Below are 22364 nucleotides of genomic sequence, written 5' to 3'. Positions count from 1 at the left end.
TAAATTTTATATTAAAACATTGATAGTATTTTTTTTTACATTAATCTTATGCAATCGTAATTTGTCATATTATAAAATTAATTAAATTTTATAATAATTACTTGTAATTAGTTAACTATATATTTAATTATATTCAAAATATTTTAAATTAAAATCTTAATTTTCAAGAAATAACTATAGTATAATTTTAGTAGTCAAATTTTTTTTATATGTAGAAAATGCATAATTAAAAGATAAGAAAAAGCGTTTCATATTGATAAAGAAATGAAACTAAATTTAAAGGCAAAAGAATAAAAAATATTTTAAATATAAGCATAACAGTTCCCCCAGTATTTAATTTTTGTTTTGACTTTAACTTTTACTTTTTCTATATGTATGTGGGTATGGGTTTGCTTCTAGACTTATAAGTAGCAATACCATTAGTTGCAAATTAAAGAGTTTTTAAGAACATTTTGGAAAAGGAGGAGATGACAGAAGACAGTGTGTTAGTGATTGAAGGTGCGGATTCACTTCTGGATGATGATGGCAAACCCAGAAGAACAGGTTCGATCCGTTTCTTAATCCAAATCTTTTACTTGCAATTCCCTTTTTATGTGCAAATTTTAGTTTTAAATTAAAATGAGCATCATTTTGTGTTAGTTCTCTTGATCTCTTACACTTTTTTTATACTCTCTCGAAATTATCTGCATGTGATTCTCTTTACTCCTTTGATAAATTGTTATTTGGCTTGAGAATCTCCTTTATTTAGTTTTAAAATAATAATATAAAAAAGTATCAATGTACATGGTGAAAATTAAGAAAGTCCGTTCATTTTGATTTGGTATTGATAAATTGGTTTAGAATATTGTAGGACATGTCCTGGTTTATGTCTTTAAATCCAGGTGTTTCCTTTCCTCTTGTCATGTTCTAGCCGGGTCCATCACTTTCTCAATGGAAATATATAATTGATGTTGTAAAGCACTTCATTTCATTTGTCGGTGGTCACATTTCATTTAAAAATATAGCATATATTTATAAAAGTAAAAGTCACCTACAAACTGGAAAAGAATTTTTATATTATTATTTAATCACTTATTTATATATATAATAAATGTTTTTTAATAAATATTTTAAATTTCTTATTAATGATCATTTTTTAATTTATTTATCATTTATAATATAATTATTTTTACGCTAACAGTGTGTTGAAATTTAACTTTATTTATAATTTGAAAATTTAAATTTTCTACTTATATTTTCCTATATACTAAGTTAAATTATTTTTATATTTTGAAAATATTAAATGTGTTACTTTATGTTCAATGCTTTCTTCACGAAATATTGAAAAGAACTGAAGAATATTGAAAGCATAACATTATTAATTGATTCTATATATACACATATTAAATAGTTTCATTTAATTAAGACATTTACAATAAATTTTTTCTCATAATGGAGTAATAGTAGTTTAAAAGTAGTAACGTTTTAGAGCCTTATAAATGACACAGTACCCTTAGTCAACACGATTCATTTAAGAGTCTTATTAATGAGACACTGATTCCCTTAACATTTGGATACATATATTTTTTGTTCGAACATCGGTATTGGTAAAAAAGTAATCTATCGGTTAGAGTGCTTGAACACACATAAGTAGGTATTACTTTTTTAACATATTTATTTCATATTTAAAAATTAATTAATATTTAAATTTTAAATTATTTGATTAAAAGATATAAATTCTTATCATTTTGTTAATCGTTATTCCTCTCTCTCTCTCTATATATATATATATATTAAGTTTCAAAGGCAAAAAGAAGTAAAGTTCTACGTATCTGGACTGATTTCTGCACTAAATTAATACTCCTAGAAGCAAATATTGTACGTGCTCGATGAAAAAGGGCCCCGGGAATTCAAGCTTGAAAGACAACATATTTACCTACTGTTGTGATAAATTATCCTATAAATTTTTATATTTTTCAACTACTCACAATAATAATTAGTACTACGAATAAGAATGGATGATAATCATATACTATTAAGAAAAATATTAACTAGAATACTTTTAAGTAATAATTCAGACCTAAATATAAGTAAAAAAAATTAGAGCTAGATATAAAAAAAATATTAACTACTTTTATCTCATAATATTCTTATTATATTCTTCATTTAATAAAATTTTATTTATCGTCAATCATTTATTCATATTTTATAAACAGTATTATGAAGGGTATTTTAAGAAGATTTTTAAAATTAAATATTATTAATTGAATTCCTTAATAAATATGTCTGATAATTAAACTTTCTTAAAAAAAATAGGACATAATAAATTGATATCCAAAGATAAATATATTATTTTCCCTAATTTAGCATAAAAAAGAAAACGTGAATTTTTTTTATAAGTATATTATTGGTACATAGTGTTCATTGGTTAATTTTTATTCAAAAATTTGATTCATCATCATTAATAATTTTTTTAATTACTTTTTTCATCCACTACCTTTGAATCTAAAACTTTGCTTGATGAAACCCAGTTCAATACTACTCTGATACCAACAACCTTGATTAATTCAAAACTTCCCTTGTGGATAAGTAGTCACACAAAATTCTCAAAGTTCGAAATAAAGCTTGATTAAATTAAGGATGGCGTGACCTAGCCTTACTAGAGAGGCAGAGTAGAACGGTGAGTCATTTCAGGGCATGAGTACATTGAAGTCGCATAAATGATCCCATGAATCTGAGTACGTTCGTATGACAACCATATGATGCTGACATAACTTATTTCTTTTTTCTTTTTTACTTACTCTCGACTCAATTATAAATTTATAATTAAGTAATAGAAAACAAAAATTGTGTAGATTAAATACTAAGCAAATCTTTATTATTTCAATCTTATTTTAATGATATCATCCCAAAATAACCTATAATTAATATAATTAATTGAGATTTTATTTTCAACGATTTTTTTATTCTTGATATTAAATTTTAATGAATGACACTTTAAGAAAAAAAAATATTTTTTAAATCTTATTAGCATAATTAAATGATATTAACAAACTTTTTTCATTAGTGTTAAAAATAGTTAGTTTTACTTTGTTTATATTTGAGTCCAAAAGTGAGAATAATTTACAATGATGACACTCAAATTAGAACTTATAATTTAATGCATTATGATATATCCTTTTTCACTAAGTCAAACAAACTTAGTTGGTTATATGATGTTTTTTATCAATATTTTTATACGAAGTAAATTCCATCAAATGCGATGAATAATCATTCTTGAAGACTATGAGTGCATACAAGATAAATATTTTCCAACACAATTTATTTTATACCTAAAAGTCAATCAGGATTAGAACCCTGAATCACTTGACTAAGGACTACAAGCCACTATTACTTATATTGACCGTTCTTGGTTTAATTTGTTAGTTTTTCTTAGTAGGAGAAATTCCATCCCTCCTTTCCCTTTTTTCTTAAACTACTAAGTCAACCTTATAACTCCTAGTTATATGATCTTCATTGACTAACTAAAACTTTTGAAATGGGACGTTTGAGGCTTCTCCATTTTACTGACTCAAGGTGATTAACCATTGCTAGTGGTTCCCCTGCTTTCCTTAGATAATTATATCAACAACTTGATTCCCTCACACATTGCTAATATGATTATCAAATAAATGAAGCAAATTAATTGTGTATTTGGAGAGCACGTATTGACTCTAAGTACATTTTATGTTTTCAATATTATATATGCATATTTGGAGACATGCGTATGCTAATAAAATCATGCATGTCTTGCTTATTCTTTCACAAGGAAATTATAAACTAGTATATGTATGCTTACTTGTAGACAAGGTTGTTGAGTATTATAGGGCTGTTCATTAAAAAAAAAAAAAAACTGTACTGGTGTGGAACTGAATTGAATTGTTTTAAGTAAAAAAAAACTGAACTGCTTTAAGTAAAAAACTGATTTGAACTGTTCTTTAGTTCAATTTTCAAGCTCCTAAACTGAACAATTTGTATGTAGTGACTATGGTAAATTTGAATGACAAATAAGCAGGAACAGCATGGACAGCAAGTGCACACATAATAACGGCAGTGATTGGTGCTGGAGTTTTGTCTTTAGCCTGGGCTATGGCCCAATTGGGATGGATAATTGGCATATTTTCAATCCTGCTCTTTGCAATTGTCAACCTATATACTTCAAATCTTCTAGCTGATTGTTATAGATCACCAGATCCTGTCACCGGCAAGAGGAACCATTCTTACATGGAGGCTGTAAGAAGAAACTTAGGTATGTAATGTAATTAATTGCCAAATCTCATGTCATGTAATGGCAGTAATGCCACATATGACTTCGTGCCAAAGCTGAATTTCTAATCTAACTGTAATTTATTAGGTGGTAAAATGCACATGGTATGTGCATTCTTCCAGTACAGCAACCTTATTGGGCCAGCAATTGGGTACACAATAACTACAGCTATAAGTGTGGTGTAAGTTCTCTGTTTCTTTATGTTACTTTTGTGGTTTGTAGAATTAGGATGTTAGAAAACAGTAATTTTTTTAATCATGATTTTGGTATAAAGGCCGAAACCAGTGGCAAATCTTTATTTCATACAAGTGGATATTTTCCTTCCGGTATGATTTATTTCATACCAGAAAGTAGTAAATAAAGATTAATTTCAATATAGTTTATGTCTCTATAAATATTATGTACTCTGCCTCTGATGAAGAGGGTCCTATAATGTGTTGTTTCTTAGATCTCTAGCTGATAAAGGGAATCACCTAAGTAGAAATAGTAGTCAATAACTGATTTTCCAAATCTGCATTAGTAAAGCCTATAACAGCTGGAATGAGGAAGAATAGGAGAAATATTATTATGCCCTTACCAGGGGCACACCCTTTCAAATGTCACAAAATTTGACGATCAATTTTTTAATTAGTCATTGTTGGCTTTGCAAGAAACTGACTAAGCTACTAAAGTGCAAAGGTGACATCCGGGTGTGTGTAGTTGTTTGAAGTAAAGATAGTCATCATCCTGAAAGTTTGATTGCTAGAGTGCAAGACCGGTGTAAAGGTAAAATAGCTAAAGCTTACGTTATAAGCTCACCAATGAAAATAGTATGTTATTAGTATTTATAAAATAAAAAAGATCTCATGCATTGATAAAAAAAAGTCAAAGATATTAGTAAAAAGATCCAATATATTTAAAGTCAATTGTATCATTAAAGAATAACTTATTAAAAACTTACGGCATTTTTTGGTGACTTCAATTTTCATTATTCAAACTTGATTTATTGCATATTTCAGGACAATACGAAAAATCAATTGTTTCCACCAGAATGGAACTGCAGCTTCGTGCCGTTTTTCGACAAATCCATACATGATCGCTCTTGGAACTGTACAAATCGTTTTGTCTCAAATCCCCAATTTTCACAACCTGTCTTGGCTCTCAATCATAGCTGCGATCATGTCTTTTGGTTATGCATTGATTGGTGCTGGACTCTCTCTTGCTACAGTCATCCAAGGTTAATTCCCTCCTTCTTATTCACTTTTTTTGTTATCTATTTTGGTCTCATATATATTCCAGTTTTTTGTTTCGTTACCAACAACAATTACTAGTACTCCAAACTGTTGTGGAATGAAATTCAAAATATAACAGAAAAAGTTAACGCAATTAATTCAGTTAGAGTGTTAATTGGTTGTTAACACAGTGTGCATTGTAGAATAGTTTAGTATAAATACTGAACATGTATCAGTCCCAAAGTTAATGAAATTAGAAACTCTTTATCTTTAATACTTGTCTTCTCTCTCTCTATTGAGTGTATATTTTCTCTCCAACAAATTTGGTAATTAGAGCTCGTAAGTGTGGGACCTGTCAAAGTCACATAAGAGAAAGTGGTGGCAATGGTTGGGACTAGCAAAAGCATCCCTACCAACTTCCAAGATAGAAGGAACACCTAAATGAAGGTATTGTTCGATTTTCAAGATTTTTTTGAAGTTGTGACAAATGGGTATACGGTATCGAGTGAAGGTTCCAGTAAAGCCCAGAGAATAGCATACAAAGAATCATAGAAAAAAGATTGCAAGATCATGTTTCTACTACATCTAAGTGTTGATGATGCCCAATTTGAGAAGATCTCTATAGCAACCGCAACCAAGGAGGTTTGGGACATACTGTAGAAGTGTCACGCTGGTAGTGAGAAAGGCAAGAAAGTGTGACTTCAGGCTTTACAGAGGCAATATGAGATGCCAAAAATGGAGGATCTTGAGAAGGTAGCAGACTATTTTACAAGAGTCATAACTATGACAAATAAGATGAAAGCATATGGAAAAGAATATGATTGATGAAATGATTCTTGACAAGATCTTTTGTACAATGACTCCCAGATTCGATCACATAGTAGTGGCAATTGAGGAGTCAAAAGATGTAGAGCCCATGATGATTGAGGAGTTACATGGATCTCTTAAGGCTAATGAACTAAGACTAGATGAAATGAGTAATGAAAAAAGTGTTGATCAAGCATTATGGTCTCAAGCAACAAAGAAAGGGAGTGGTGATTAAAGAAAATGGAAGAAAGGAAAAGGAAAATTCAGCAAAGGGAGTTGGTCCTCTAATCAAGAACATTCAAAGGTTGATGGTGACAAACCTAAATCTTCGAATAGAAAAGGAGGGTTAGCAAAAGGCAAAAGAGGAAAGAAATTTTATAAAAGCAAAATTTAGTGCTTCAATTGTGAAAAATGGGGACACTTTGCTAATGACTGTTGGTATGGAAAAGGCAAGCAGAAAAGAACAAATGATAATGAAAGCACATGTGGTCCAAGAAGATTTAGACTCAGATATTGTTCTATTGATGGTAACCAACAATGATGATGTTGTGCAAAATGAGTCATGGTATCTTGATACAGGTTGCTTGAATCACATGACCAATCACAAGGAGTGGTTAACTGATCTTGATACATCCAGAAAGAGCAAGGTTTAATTTGTTGACGACAAAACCTTGAATGTTGATGGTGTTGGCAACATTGTAATCAAGAGAAGAGATGAAAAACCTACAATTGTGAAGAATGTGTTGTATGTACCTAGGATGAAGTGCAATATGATAAGCATTAGGCAACTAATTCAGAAAATATTCTCAGTCACCATGAAGTGAGATTTTCTTGAGTTGTTTGACTTCAGTAAGAGGTTGATTTTGAAAGCCTCACTCTCAAGGAATATAACCTTTCAAATCAACATCCATACTACTGAAGTTAAATGCTTAAAGGCTACTGAATTTAGGAGAAGTGTTAGCTTTGGCACTCAAGGTATGGTGTCATTTGAATTTCAAGAGCTTACACTAGCTTGGATCTAAAAAATTGGTTGTTGGAATTCCTTCAGTCATAATACGAGAGAAGGTGTGTGAGGTGTGTCTAATTGGTAAGCAATCAAGGAACTCTTTTAAATCAAGTTTTCCTATTAGAGCAACATGTTTATTGGATGTAGTGTACTTTGGTATATGTGGGTCATTTGAAATCCCTTCAATGGGAAGGAAACAAGTATTTCATTTCCTTTGTTTATGAGTTTAGTAGAATGATGTGGATATATTTGATCAAAGCTATGTATGAGGCTTTCGATACACTCAAAAATTTAGAGTTATAGTTGAGTGACAAAGTGGAAAGTCCATCAAAATATTAAGAACTGATAGAGGAGGAGAATACAACTCTAATGAGTTTGATGAATTCTACACGAGGAATGTAATTTTGCATGAGGTAACAACTCCCTACACACCATAACACAATGGTCTTGCAGGAAGAAGAAACAAAACAATGGTGAATATGGTAAGAAGTATGTTGAAAGAGAAGGCCTTACCACAATCATTGTAGGGGTAAAGCTATCTCAATAGTTGCCTATTTGTTGAACAAGTGCCCAACTAAGAAATTGAAGGAGAAAGTTCCTAAGGACATTTGGACAGGAAGGAAGCCAATTGTGAGTCATCTTAGAATATTTGGCTCACTTTTCTTCAAACATGGCCCTGGTCAAAGAAGAAGAAACTTGGAAGACAAGAATCAACCTATAAAGCACAAAGAAAGATTGGTTGTAAAGGGCTTTCTACAAAGGGCTAGTCTTGACCACTCAAAAGTATTTGCACCAATGGCAAGGGTTGAGACAATTAGATTGGTGGTAGTGCAAGAAGCTGGCCCCTTTTTCAACTTGATGTGAAGTTTGTATTCCTCAATGGACCTTTGAAGGAAGAGGTTTATGTCATTCAACCACCTGGATTTGAGATAAAAGGAAGAGAAGATATGGTGTACAAGCTTAAAAAGGCACTCTATGGGTTGAAGCAAGCCCCTAGAGCTTGGAATAAAAGGATTGATGCCTTTTTGGTTCAGCAATACTTTAGCAAGTGCTATATTGGGCATGGAGTATATGTAAGATTGCAAAATGGAGGATTGGATCAAGTAATAATATGCCTCTATGTTGATGATCTATTGGTTATTGGGAACAATCTTAAGGAGATTGATGATTTCAAATTTGACATGATGTTTGAATTTGAAATGATAGACTTGGGAAGACTCAGTTATTTCTTAGGTATAGAGTTTACAAATGCTTCAACCAGAACTATCTTGCACCAAAAGAAGTATGCATTAGAAATATTGAAAAGATTCAATATGACTAATTGCAACTTAGTTGTGACACCAATGGATGCAAATGCAAAACTCATGAAAGGAAATGATGATGAGAGTGTTAACAATACTCTATTCAAACAGATTGTGGGATCCTTGAGGTATTTGCGCAATAGAAGGCCTAGCATATTTTTCTTTTTGGCTTGTCTAGTCGATTTATGGATGATTTGAGAAGATCTCATTTATATGTTACAAAGAGGATAATGAGATATCTATAAGGAAATATGGGAGTATGGAGTACTCTTTCCAAACAAGGAGCAACAACTATGAAATTTCTTGTAGGATACTTTGACTCGGCTTGGAGAGGTGATAAGGTTGATAAGAAAAGTACATCTGGCTATATTTTCAAATTTCTGAGTGAACCAATCTCTTGGTGCTCAAAGAAACAACCTACTATAGCTTTCTCAACATGTGAAACTAAATATGTTGTTGGATCATTTGCTACATGTCTAGCTCTTTGGTTGAAATCATTGTTGAAGAAGTTAATTATTGATTTGAAGAAACATATGTAGTTGATGGTTGACAATAAATCAGCCATTAATCTAGCTAAGAATTCGGTATCCCATGGTAGAAGCAAACATATTAAGACTCGATTCCATTTTCTAAGAGATCAAGTGAACAAAGGGAACTTTGAATTGATTTACTATCTAACAAAAGAGCAGCTTGCAAACATACTAACAAAGGCTTTGAAAGAAAGATCATTTTGAGAAACTGAGAAAGGAGATGCATGCAGTTTCTATTTAGTGTTTGAATTAAGGAGTATTGTGGAATGTAATTTGAAATATAACAAAAACAATTAATTCTATTAGAGTGTTAATTGGTTGTTAACACATAGTGTGCATTGTAGTTTGTTTAGTATAAATACTGAACATGTATTAGTCTCAACGTTAATGAGATTAGAAACTCTTTCTCCCTAATACTTGTCTTCTCTCTCTACTGTGTGTGTATATTTTCTCTCCAACACGAACTTCTTCTACTTAAGCTAAAACTTATATTCATGCACACTTAAACACATATAAGTTTAATATAAAAAGTACATTTTTTTTTCTAAAAAAGATAGTATTGCTTTTAGAAAATAAAGTTTAAGATATTTATTTAATTGATTAATTAACACTTTGTCATATAAAATATTATTATTCAAATTTGGACTAGTGAGAAAGATACTAAAAGAAAATCATTTTTCTTTTTTTCTTTTTAGGATTCAAAATCATTCAATTGGCTGAACACTCTCTTGATTCTTCTTCTTTATATTAGGTTCTAAATAGATTATGCTTTATCTGTAATGGTTTATGAGGATTTATATATGGGTTGAAGCAGGGAAAGGAAAAAGTACATCTTTAATGGGCGGCAACAATATACAAAGTTCAGCAGATCATAACTTGTGGAACATGCTCATTGCATTAGGAAACATTGCACTTGCTAGTTGTTATTCTCAAATTGCCGTAGATATTCAGGTATGCATGCACAATAAATAAGGAAATTTGAATTTGTTGTCCACGAAATAATAGTATCATGTTTTCCAATTTCAATTATAGAATTACTTAACTTTTTCTCAAATCTCAATCTCCAAGTCATTTGATACAGAAGATGGTGTCTCTTGGTACAAATATAATCCAATTATTATATAATTATATTCACTCTTACACTTTATGGTCTTGCATGCATATGTTTATTTATTTCCTCTTAGCATTATCGAATGGCTAACAATAAAATGTGCATGAATAAAACAGTTTGCAGTAGGTTCAGGTGGTTGATACATTGGATATCAACTGCATTATATTACACTTTCTTCAAGAAAATGATACTCATGTTTAGAAGAGACAAAACAAAAAGAAATAAAATGATAGACAAAATACGAATAACATAACAATATATTTTTTTAGGTTAAACTAATCATTTCATTTCTATGATTGTCTTTATTTTATGTTTTAGTTCGTATATACGATTGTATAGTCTTAGTTCATAATAGTCTTCCATGGTTTCATTGTCATCTTTTTTGTAGCGGTTTCATTGTTAGAAAATGTTTTTTTATATTAGTAATGAGGACCAAAAATTAATTTTAATGCATGCATAGAACTAAAACTTACCATTTTCTCATACAAAGACTAAAACTTGTTGGTTGAGCAGGGTACATTATAAATTCTTTGATAATTGTCTTTAATTCCTATGAATCAAGGAAAATATAGATTAAAACTTAGAATGAGAACAATTGTAAGGACTTAATATATAGTTTAATTTGACTTCTAGAAACAATTATTTTTTTCTTCTTGCCATTGTTACACTTTAAATTATTTTGATTTTATACTGATCTGGCATGGAAAACAGGACACTTTGAGATCATCACCACCAGAAAATAAAGTGATGAAGAAGGCAAATATGATAGGTATATCCACAATGACGGTTTTCTTCCAGCTATGTGCATGCTCTGGCTATGCTGCATTTGGCTCAGAAACACCTGGCAACATCCTATTGAGCTCTGGCTTTAAAGAACCTTTTTGGCTAATTGACATAGCCAATGTCTTCATTGTGGTGCACCTGGTTGGAGCATATCAGGTTCAGACACATTGTCTTTCATCTTATGAGTTATGACATTCAAAACATTTTGTTGACAAAATTTATAGTACTTAGGGTGTAGGGTGTGTTTGAAAATCTATTTGATTGATCTTGTTAAATGGGAGTTTTATAATTAATTACCAACACATTAATATAAAAGCAATGTGATTGTTAGAATGGGTTGAACATATAGGTTTAGTTGGACAAAACTGGTATATAAAGTCTAAAGACTAAATATGTATAAAAAAGAAGGAAAGACTAATGACTAAATACAAATGTAATTTCTAGATTAAAATTTTGATTTTGTAGGCATTTCATAAACTTATAGGAAAATTGGATCCACTAATGACATGCTAGTATGACATTTTAATGAAGTTGTATAACTAATTTTAATAAGTTTCACGGTAAAACTTAGAAAAAAATTTAAAATTTTCTTGGTAAATTTTACAATTAAGCTTAGAGGATTGTTAGAAACACACTTCTTCAAACACATTATTTTTAATTCATTAAAATTTATTTAAAACTACAAACACAAGAGAAAGAATCATTAAATATGATGACAGACCAACAAAATTTCTTCATTTTCAATCAATTTCTACTAATAAAAAAGTATGTTAGCAGTATGTTTCTAACATTTCTCATAGCCTTATAATATATAACTCTTGTGAAATAAATTTATTAAATTGTTGATCTTTTCCTTTTGTGAATTTCAATTACTTGTTCTAATAAGTTTACTGATCAAAAGAATGAATAAATTGTGGTAGGTTATTGTCCAACCTATTTTTGGTGCAGTTGAAACATGGGCTAGAGAAAGGTGGCCAAGCTCAAGTTTTATTAATAGGGAATACCCTTTGATCATCGGGAGAATGAAGTTCTGCCTTAGCTTCTTTAGGCTAGTTTGGAGGACCATATTTGTGGCAGCAGTGACTATTCTAGCCATGGCAATGCCTTTTTTCAATGAGATGCTTGCCCTTTTGGGGGCCATTGGGTTCTGGCCAATAACAGTATATTTTCCAGTGGAGATGTACATTGCAAGAAAGAAGATAAAGAAAGGAGCAATGAGATGGCTTGGACTTAAAACATTGAGCTTGGTTTTCATGTTACTATCACTGGCTATAGCAATTGCTGCCATTCATGGGATGAATCAAGCTCTTCGCAAGTACAAGCCCTTCAAGTATAAAGCGTAGCTAGTGAGTTGTGAGTGTAATGTGAAAACTTTCAAAGCATGCTCAATAATAAAAGGAGTTGAAAGAAAAGAAAAGAAAATCTATGGTTAAGTCCTATTTTAAAGTTAAAACTTGAAAATAAAACCTTTATAACTAACGGAAAAAAATTATTTAACAATTTACATTTTTCATTTTACCTTAAAAGGGATTATCTAGAAAAAGGAGTAGAAGGAGAGTGACATGAAAGCCAAAGAGAGGAGAGACAAAAGATCAGAAGTCATTTTTTTTTCATTCATCCAAGTTTATTATTTAAAGGGTAAGTAGTCAAATTTGTATTTGAAAGTGTGATGTGATGATAAATTGGTCCCTAAAAGATGAAAAATATAAATTTAGTTCAAAATGTGAAAAAAATGCAACAAATCAATTATGTTATTAAATTTTTTAAACCATTTTTTCATTAAGTTGTAATGTTAAATTTGACAATAAACTATATTTTTTTACTAACTTGACATTAATTTGCAAAGTTTCGGGATCAATTTATCATTAAATTGTTTGTATGACTAATTCGTCACATTTTTTACACATCCAGGGACTAAATTTAAATTTTTCATCTTTCAGAGATCAATTTGTCAATGTCTTGGACTCTTAAGGATAAATTTGACTATTTACCCTTATTTAAAACTACTAGTATTTTAAATTGAGGATAGCATGTAATAAATGTTTTTTTACATAATTAGAATGTATGATAAATAAATATTTTTTATTTTATAAAATATATTTTGGACTCACAATAAATAATTTAAATTGTGATATAATTTTATTTTTAATAATTGACACTTTAAATTTTTTATTGAAATTCATTTTAGACATTGAGATAAAAAAGATAGAATAAAAGAGATTTGTGATTTTTTTGTCTTGAGTCAAACATCACCCGTATCTCCAACTTTACCGAGTCATAAATTAATCTCATTTGTGGTGCATGATTATCATTGACTCAAGGAAATTTTACATATGAAGCGAATCTAACATGAGTCCTTATGCTAAATAAATTGTTTTCAAGTGAATGTTCTGAGCGACCTTACACCACCGTGACAATTCTCTGGTTAAGAGATTAGTGATTAAGAATATGAATATATAAATAAAGATAAGATATAGTAGTTTGAAATAGTTGAGAGAAAATTTAGAGGAGCACTAGTAGTCACCACATCGGCACTCAACAAGGGTGCAACGACAGTGGACGACGGAACCATGATAGCACCAACTGAAATGGCTTGCACATTAACAGCAGCAGCAGGAGCGACCTCCTAACAAGGTACAGCAGGAGGAGGTGGAGGAGTAGCAGTAACAGTAACAACAACATTGGTAGCAGGAGCCTTGATGGCCACTGGAGCTTGAGGCATATCTTGCACACATGAACGATGACCTACATCGGGCGTTAACCCTACAGCTTGCCTCACAACACGGAGGCTCAAAGGGGCCTTCAACTTTTTACGGAAAGATGGCCTAACACACCATCATCTTGTTTCCTCTTTGCCATAACATAGAACGGGGTACCAGGGATGACCTCTACAACAACAACAACACGACCAACCTTACCAGCAAATTGACCCCCTTCTCCAACAACAGAAGCAGTAGTAGATGGTGGCACAACACCACCAGCAAGTCCATCCTGATTTGCAAGTGGCCTCCAAGAGAAGTCACCCATAATACCTGCAAAATGAGCAACAACAATACAAGCAAGTGTTAGTTTCGACCGACACTGACCTCAAACACAAAAGAGGACAATGATAGGCAATTTACTATTCAAGGAAGCTAGGGGATCACTTGCCAAGGGAAGAGACAGAATGGCCCGCGTGTCCAGTGCGGCCGGCAGCTACTCCAAAATATCTTTGTTAAGCCTCTCCACAAGGGTCAACAAATCCTCGTCCAAAGACTTAAACCTGGTGGGGTCAGACTGCCAATAGAACGGGAAGCGGGGCTCCCCGTCCATGTTAAACATCAGCTGTAAACCATCATCCACGACATCAGCAGCCAAGATCTTAAACAAATGATGCTTAAAATGGCGAAAGATGTTTGAGTCAAACTTAATAGCTTCTTGGACACACTGTTCAAGGAGACCCAACCAATCTTGCTAGTTAATTTCATCTAGAAGAAAAATAAAAAGACCGATGCACTGGGCTGGATGTTGAAGAAAGGGCACAAAATTTCAAAAGCTCTCACATTGCCCAACTATTTGGTGGAGCTGAGAAGGAGCCACATTTAAGTGCTCAAGAAAAACACATTGGAAAGTGATCAAGGGGAGAATGAGACCCAAGACCTCAAACAAACACCTATACATAAAGAAGAAGGGTGGACTGCTCGGCGTCGCCCTCAAGAAAGGGAAGTCATCACTCCCGCAGGCCTGAACAAATATCTTGCAGGAGTCCTCAAGTCTTGCTAGCTTCACTTGGTGTTGTAGACCAATGATGCTCACTGCAAAGGTGAGAGAAGACTTGTACTTCAGAACATCATCCCTCACCTACTCATAGCCAACGATGGTAGGTGGGGACGATGGTGACCCAGCGCTATGACTGTGTCACACGTAAGGAGACACCTTGACATCTCCCCTGCCACTATCTCTCCCTACTCCCTCGGAAGTAGAAGGGGGAGGATCACAGTAACTAGGACACACTCCCTGGAAGCAGTGGAAGGCTGTGCTGCCCCATGAAGGCGAGAACTGTTTCCATTAGTACGGTGTGAAGCCCTTACTCTATCCGATGAGGAGGACTCATTGTCGGAGAGACCACAACAAGTATCTTCTGAGGAAGAACGGTCAATGGAATGACCTCCCAGTCCATCAAGGGTTGCTGAATCAAACCCCCGGAATCACTATCACCCATGGCGATGGCAGAGTCAGACAAAAATGAAGACATTATCAAAAACAAAATACCTTAAAGGATTGAAGAAGATGAATGGGGAAGAAAGAAAATTGCAAGAAGCAAGCAAGATAGCAAAGAGGATTCAAGAGACAGGAAATCATAGTGATAGTGCCCCAGAATCAAACTTCCCTTCTATTTAAAGAGGAGGCAAAATCTTCGGTAACTTGCAGGAGCTGAAGTGGTGCCCTAAAATTTTGCACCACAATGCAGCCCCACTCACACACGAACCACGTCTCCAGTATGTATCCACTGAATAAGTGACACGTATGCAAGAGTATTGTGTTTGCGCTGCACACACTTGCGACAGAACATCGAATGTAACGTTTGTCTTCAATGCACCCTCCTGTTGGATCAAGTGGCCTCAGAATAATTAAGAAGGGGGGTTGAACTAATTATTCCTAAACCTTTACTAATTAAAGATTTACTCTTCTAAGGCTTTTACTATGTTGTTAAGTAAATGAAGAATAGAAAAGAAACTTAACCAAAAGTAAAAGCGAGAATTAAAGTGCACAGCGGAAATTAAAAGAGTAGGGAAGAAGGAGACAAACACACAAGAGTTTTTATACTGGTTCGGCAACAACCCGTGCCTACATCTAGTCCCCAAGTGACCTACGGTCCTTGAGATTTCTTTTCAACCTTGTAAAATTCCTTTACAAGCAAAGATCCACAAGGGATGTACCCTCCCTTGTTCTCTTTGAACAACCTAGTGGATGTACCCTCCACTAGAACTGATCCACAAGAGATGTACCCTCTCTTGTTCTCAGTCAACAACCCAAGTAGATGTACCCTCTACTTGTACCACAAAGGATGTACCCTCCAATGTGTTAAGACAAAGTTCTCAGGCGGTTAAACCTTTGAAACTTTGTGAATGGGGATACAAAAGAATTCTTAGGCGGTTAGTCCTTTGAAATCTTTTGTATATGGGAAAGGGAAGAATCAAAATAATTCTCAGACTGTGTCATTTTGAATTCTTTGACAAGGGAGAAGGGAGACACAAAAGAATTCAGGCGGTTAGTCCTTTGTTCTTTTGAAAAAGGGAGAAGAGAGACAAAAAGAATTCAGGCGGTTAGTCCTTGGTGAATTCTTTTTTGCAAAGGGAGAAGGGAATGAAAAAGATGAATAGCACAGTTTTCAAGGTTTGGAAAACCAGAAAACTTTGGAAAGCTTTTGGCAAAAGAAAGAAGAAGAAGTTCAAAGAGATTCAGAAATCAAAGTGGAAAAGTTGTTGTCAAAAGAATTGTTGAATGAATTATATGTATTTGAAATGCAAATCAAAGTGTTGCTTTTATAGACTCTTCATGTCTGGTCAAGAGAACCATTAGAAGAGTTATAACCTTTAGAAAAACATAAAAATCATTTGGAAAATTTACAACTTTTAGAAAAACTTGAAAACTATTGGAAGAGTTACATCTTTTGATTTTGTTCAGAAACTATCACTAGTAATCGATTACCAAATCAGTGTAATCGATTACACAAAGCTTTTTTATTTGGTAATCGATTACACAAAGCTTTTTTGTGAAAGGATGTGACTCTTCACATTTGAATTTGAATTTGAATTTGAACGTTCAAACACACTGGTAATCGATTACCAAATCATTGTAATCGATTACAACATTTTGAAATCAATTGGAACGTTGTAAATTCAGTTGAAAGCTTTTTGAAAACCATTTTGCTACTAGTAATCGATTACAATAATCTGGTAATCAATTACCAGAGAGTAAAAACTCTTTGGTAAAAGGTTTTGAGAAAAATTCATGTGCTACTCAGTTTTTGAAAAAAACTTTTTAATACTTATCTTGATTGAGTCTTCTCTTGATTCTTGAATCTTGAGTCTTGAATCTTGATTCTTGGAACTTGAATCTTGAAACTTGATTCTTGAAATCGAATTTCCTTTTGAACCTTGAAGTGTTCTTGATTCATTCTTGAACTCATTCCTTGATTCTTGAAGTCATCATCTTTGTTAACATGAAGTGTTCTTGACTTTTGAGCTTTTTGTCATCATCTTTGTTATCATCAAAACTCCTTGAATCAATCTTGATTCATCATAAAGCTTGCTTCTACATCTCTAACAGTCAGAAAAAGGAAGAGTTGTCGAATATAAAAACTTCCCTCACCTGACATGTCACACTTAGCTTGCAAGATCAAAGGCATGTCCATCACAGACAACTTGACAGAAGCAGCTCAGACAACACTTGTCCAAGCTCGGGGGCTTGACTAGCCTAGTAGGTCTGCAATTCTTACACTTGTTGAGGTTTCCACACTCAACACCAGGCAATATTCATCAATACTTGGGGGCTCAACAAACTTGTCACCTTCTACTTGTCAATGCTACTACCCCGAACATCAGATAATTTCCCTTGACACGGGACAATCTCCTTCGACACTAGACAACTTCTTCCCCCCGCAAGCCAGCTTAGAGCTTAGGGTGCTTATGTACTATCCATGGTCCACAAAGTATATGCGAAACCCTACATGGCACTCCGAGACACGTGTCAACCCGCCACATCAGCCTTGGAATAGGAGCATGGACACCCGACCCTTAGCAATTGGACTTCCTAACTGACAGGTTATCACTAACCTCTTATTATTTGAATATATTTGAATCTCCTTATCTCTTGGCAAGTATTTAATTATCTACAAACTACACATTACCTATAAGCTATCGGCTCTTATCTATAAGCCAAGAATTATCTGTAAAGGCTATAACAGCCCCTACAAATAAGGACCCACAGCTCCACTCCTTTCCTATAAATATCAGGTTCCATCGAACTCTCAACACATCCCACAAACACTAGCACATGAGCAAACACACCTATGCACAACTCTATCGATCGCTCACTCGAGCTTACATTTACACATATACACACCACTAGAAAAACCGAATTCAACATCGCAAGTTCAACGTCGGTCCTCTGAAAACCGTTGTTATTTTTAAAATGATGGCATTTTTGTAAATAAAAAATATTTTAAAGACGGTTTTTATGAAAACCACCTTCGTGAAACTATAATCCACAGACGGTTTTTTCACAAAACCACTGTTGATATCAAGTATTCAAAGACGATGGTTTTGAAAACCGTCTTTGAATAAAGACCCCTTTTTATTTTTACCTCTTCTAGTTTGGTTTCCGCCGCGTGAAAGAAAATGTGGCTGATGAGATTCTAGGTCATTCTCCTCTCCCCCTCCCTCCAATCCTTCCACCCCGTCGAAGCCATCCACTCCTCCATCGTGCCTCTTCTTCTGCTCCATCGTGTTGCTTCTTCATTGTGAGATCGAGAAGCCTCAAACCTGACAAAACCGACAATGGCGGCCATGACTCCACGTGCGGAAAGGGTAGGTGGGGCTAGTGGATGAAAGGACCATTCGCGATAGCATCCTCTGTTTCTTCTTCTTCCTCCTCATCCTCTTGCAAGAACAAAAAGTCTGATCTGAGATTGCTTATTGGCATGCTGGGTGCTCCACTCGCCCCCATCCACGTGTGCACCATGAACCCTTTCCCTCACCTCAGCATCAAAGACATCCCAGTTGTTAGTCCCCTCTTCTTGTTAAGTTGGTTATATTTATAGATCATATAGACCTAGGTTCAAAAATAGTTTCATTTCTCTTAATTGGTTTAGAAAATATTTTTTAGAAACACAAAAAAACTTGCTCTTTTACATAACCACTTGACAATTCAAGTGCTTTGTTGCTTATGATGTCTCACAAACTTCCAACATTTCAATTTGATCCTTGTTCTTCCAGCAAGTAAGAAAAATGTTGAGAACCACAAATGATTATGTTTTAGGAGACTAGGAGTTTAGCTGCGCCTTTGCTCTTGTATTAGGGTTTCAGGTTTCCAAATGATTCAAACAAAAATTTACAAATAGATCCGATTCTTTATTTAAAGGTTGATTCTTTATTTTCTTTTTGAGAAATAAGTGAATCTATAAGTTTATATTTGCAACTTCATGCAGGAAATTCCCCATAAATCCTCTAGATTCATGTACAACACAGATAAGACTTTTAGATGAAGTTGGGTGTAAATTACTGTGAAGTATCTAGAAATAATCTTTTAAATGGTATGCCAGGTGAAACTTAAAAAATCTGGCAACATGACAATCTATACAAAATTCAACAATCATCAATTCTACATGTGCAAAATGCAGCTGGGCTAGGCAATGTTGTGCATTTATCCAGAAAAGGAAAGTACATAGACTAGATATGTACAAATTTTTAGAATTTTCATGCTATTACCTTGGTCAAGTTATATACTACATTGAAATCACTCCCCTGCACCCAACAGAGGAACAAATCCCCTGCTCTATAGCTATCCTTTGATTCTATTAACAAGAACATGCCAAATTAAAAAGAAAAAGAAAATAAAGTCACATTTGTAAGTAACTGCAAAAGAAGCGCTCATAAGTCAGCATCAATAGATATTATCATTATTATGTCATGTTAACCATTTTGTTAAGTCACATTTAGAAAATTGAATTGGAAAATGTGTGTGAATGAGTATTATCACTTTTTTTTATCTTGTAGGAGACTTCTTCTGCTTAGTACATATTGCAGCAGTACATTTCTGCCAGTGGAGGGCAGAGGCTTCAGAATTTGATTAACAATGCATATGCCACGGGAAAGGTAAGGACGATAGCCTCTGAGTTTGAGACCACATGCAAGGTTTTGTGAGCCTGTAAGCCCGTGAGACTTGTTGAGTTTGATTTGACTGTGAAAAGAATAAGAAATTTTATAGTGTTCCTCTTTGAACTTACTCTGTACTTCTCCCTTTTGTTTTTATTTTTTATTTTACTTTTATATGGTTTCTACTTTGTATTTCAAATCTTGTTTCATTAGTTTAAATACATGTCTATTAACTTTTACTGATTCCTTCACAGCTTCATGCTTGAAGAGGGTGAAGCTTGCTCTAACTTGTATAGCAGGTATTCTTGTGATTATGTGCTGAAGAGGCTAATGCTCTCTTTATTTCTCTCTCACACACATAGTATTTGTGCTTCCTATTTTCACTTTTTCTATTTGAATGATGCTTCCTATCTGGAACCACACATTAAAATTACGGTAAATGCTATTGCTTGATTTATATATATGAAAATTTTGTATTTTCCAATAAAGAGTGTATTGCTAGTATACTCCTTATCCTCAAATTCAAAGTTTATATTCACTTGCTCGTTGTAATTCTTTAAAGATATTGTGACAAAAATGAAACAACTGTGCTGAGATAACTCACATCATTGGACAATTGAGATGCAATGTTGATACGAATAGCGCTACTCTATTCTACTGCTCAGCTAAGGAACTAAGGAAAGCTAATTGAGGTAATTGTTCTCTTCATTTCTTATTTCCTCTGTTCCTTATTTATATATTTTCTTACGAAATATCCTATAGTTTGTTATAACAGAATTGTGAATATTGCCACTAATAAGGTAATGATAATAAAACGTGCAAAATGCTAACAAATAGAGGAACATATTCTAGAAGCTGTTGTGTTGAATCAAGCATATGCTGCAACAACCTTCATACAGACTCCTTAAGGTACTGGGCCTGTGTTGGTATCCGTTGAATTGCTATCATTACCCACCACTTCAAAACAACCTTGTCCTCATGGTTGGACAATAAAACAAGTGGAAACAGAGGTGAGTTTAGAAAATAGGAGGTGATGCAATCCTACCCCGCAAGGGCATTGGATAAAAGACTCCAAGTAGATTGGGCCAGAGATCCAAGGGAAGGCCCTAGGGTTCTCATGAGCCATAGGATAGATTTCGAGCCCATGGGCTAATTATGAGCCCACTTATCTTTGTAAATATTAGAATAGGTTTTTCCTTCGTTTGGGCCTTGTATTTTGGCCATTCTAGTTGTATAGGGTTTTAGCCTTGTATTTCGAGGTATTTTGAGTAGTCTTTGTAGTAGGGACTTTTTTGTTTTTTCATGTATCTTGTCGTGGGGGTGAGCTTAGCTATTATAGGGGATGTGTAGCTAAGCTCTAACTTCTCATCTCAAGGAGGTGAGCTTAGCTATTAGAAATGTGTGTGTAGCTAAGCTCTAGCTTCTTTAGGAATCTTCTCAAGGAAGCTTCTCAAGGAGGTGAGCTTAGTTATGAGAGGGGTGCGTGTAGCTAAGCTCTAGCTTCCCAAGGAAGTTTTCTCAAAGAAGCTTCTCAAGGAAGTTTTCTCAAGAAAGCTTCTCAAGGAAGCTACCTAGTCTATAAATAGAAGCATGTGTAACACTTGTTGTAACTTTGATGAATGAGAGTCTTGTGAGACACAACTCAATGTTCAACTTCTCTCCCTTTTTCTTCCTTCAATTTCGTGCTCCCCTCTCTCTCTTTCTCTCCCTCTTTCTTTTCCTCCATTGAAGCATCCTCTCCAAGCTTCTTATCCAAGGCTTATCTTGGTGGTGAAGCTCCTTCTTCGATGGCTTATTCCCTAGTGGATGACGCCTCCTCTCACCTCTTCTCCTTTGTCTTCTGCTATATCTCCATGGTGGAAAATCACCATTAAAGGACTTCATTGAAGTTCAAAGATCCAGCCTCCATAGAAGCTCCACAAGCAAGCTTCCATCAGGAGGTACGCTAGGGAAGTTACTTTGTTTGTGGGCTGGTTTAGGCCTAACAATATTAATGTCTGAAGCAGTAAGCGAGTGTGTGATTCGTGCCACGAAACTGAACGGCCAAGGAGAGGAGTGGGTGTGTGACCCGCATCGTGGAGCAATCAAGGGAGGTGTTAAAGACGGTGGCGGAGATGATGGTGGAGGCGGTGGCTTCGGAGGTGGTGGTGGATGTGGCGGCGGTCGTTGACGTCAATGACAAACGGAGCAAAGCGGAGTCGCAATAGCAAAGAGAATCCAAATCCAACACGGACGAATCCGGTGCGTGACGGCAGCATCCCCGAGCAGGAAGATGTCATTGTCAGAGGGGATCTTGTGGTAACGGCGGGTGTTGGTGCGGAGTGGCAGAGGCCACAGCTGGATGGACTGGAAGTGGCAGTTAATGTCAGCACGGTGGTGCTACCACACACTGACGGGGAAGTCGATGGTGTTGGAATCGATTCCAATAATAGAACTATCTCGTTGTCCAGTCATGGGAGGAGGCACGTGAGA

The 22364-nt window shown here is 34.3% G+C and overlaps 1 protein-coding gene across 1 annotated transcript; it reads left to right on the top strand.

Annotated features, from left to right (window-relative positions):
• Positions 1–443: 443 nt before the first annotated feature.
• LOC100804643 (amino acid permease 8) lies at positions 444–12425 on the top strand. Its single transcript, XM_003551082.5, has 7 exons — positions 444–543; positions 4034–4267; positions 4373–4466; positions 5284–5501; positions 9955–10091; positions 10963–11190; positions 11955–12425. Exons 1-7 carry the CDS (start codon positions 468–470, stop codon positions 12375–12377), a joined length of 1410 nt encoding a protein of 469 aa, XP_003551130.1. The 5' UTR covers positions 444–467; the 3' UTR covers positions 12378–12425.
• The last annotated feature ends 9939 nt before the right edge of the window (positions 12426–22364 follow it).

The sequence above is a fragment of the Glycine max genome, chromosome 17 (genome assembly GCF_000004515.6).
Source record: "Glycine max cultivar Williams 82 chromosome 17, Glycine_max_v4.0, whole genome shotgun sequence".
Lineage (NCBI taxonomy): Eukaryota > Viridiplantae > Streptophyta > Magnoliopsida > Fabales > Fabaceae > Glycine > Glycine max.
Note: the sequence above shows the minus strand (reverse complement) of the source record. Positions and strands in the feature narration are given on the sequence as shown.

Excerpts from the sequence above, each read along its gene's own strand:
- LOC100804643 (XM_003551082.5), top strand. The coding sequence starts at position 468 with ATGACAGAAGACAGTGTGTTAGTGATTGAAGGTGCGGATTCACTTCTG. Across the intron at positions 4,467-5,283 it reads ACTACAGCTATAAGTGTGGT|GACAATACGAAAAATCAATT; the intron begins GTAAGTTCTCTG and ends TGCATATTTCAG. Across the intron at positions 5,502-9,954 it reads TCTTGCTACAGTCATCCAAG|GGAAAGGAAAAAGTACATCT; the intron begins GTTAATTCCCTC and ends GGGTTGAAGCAG.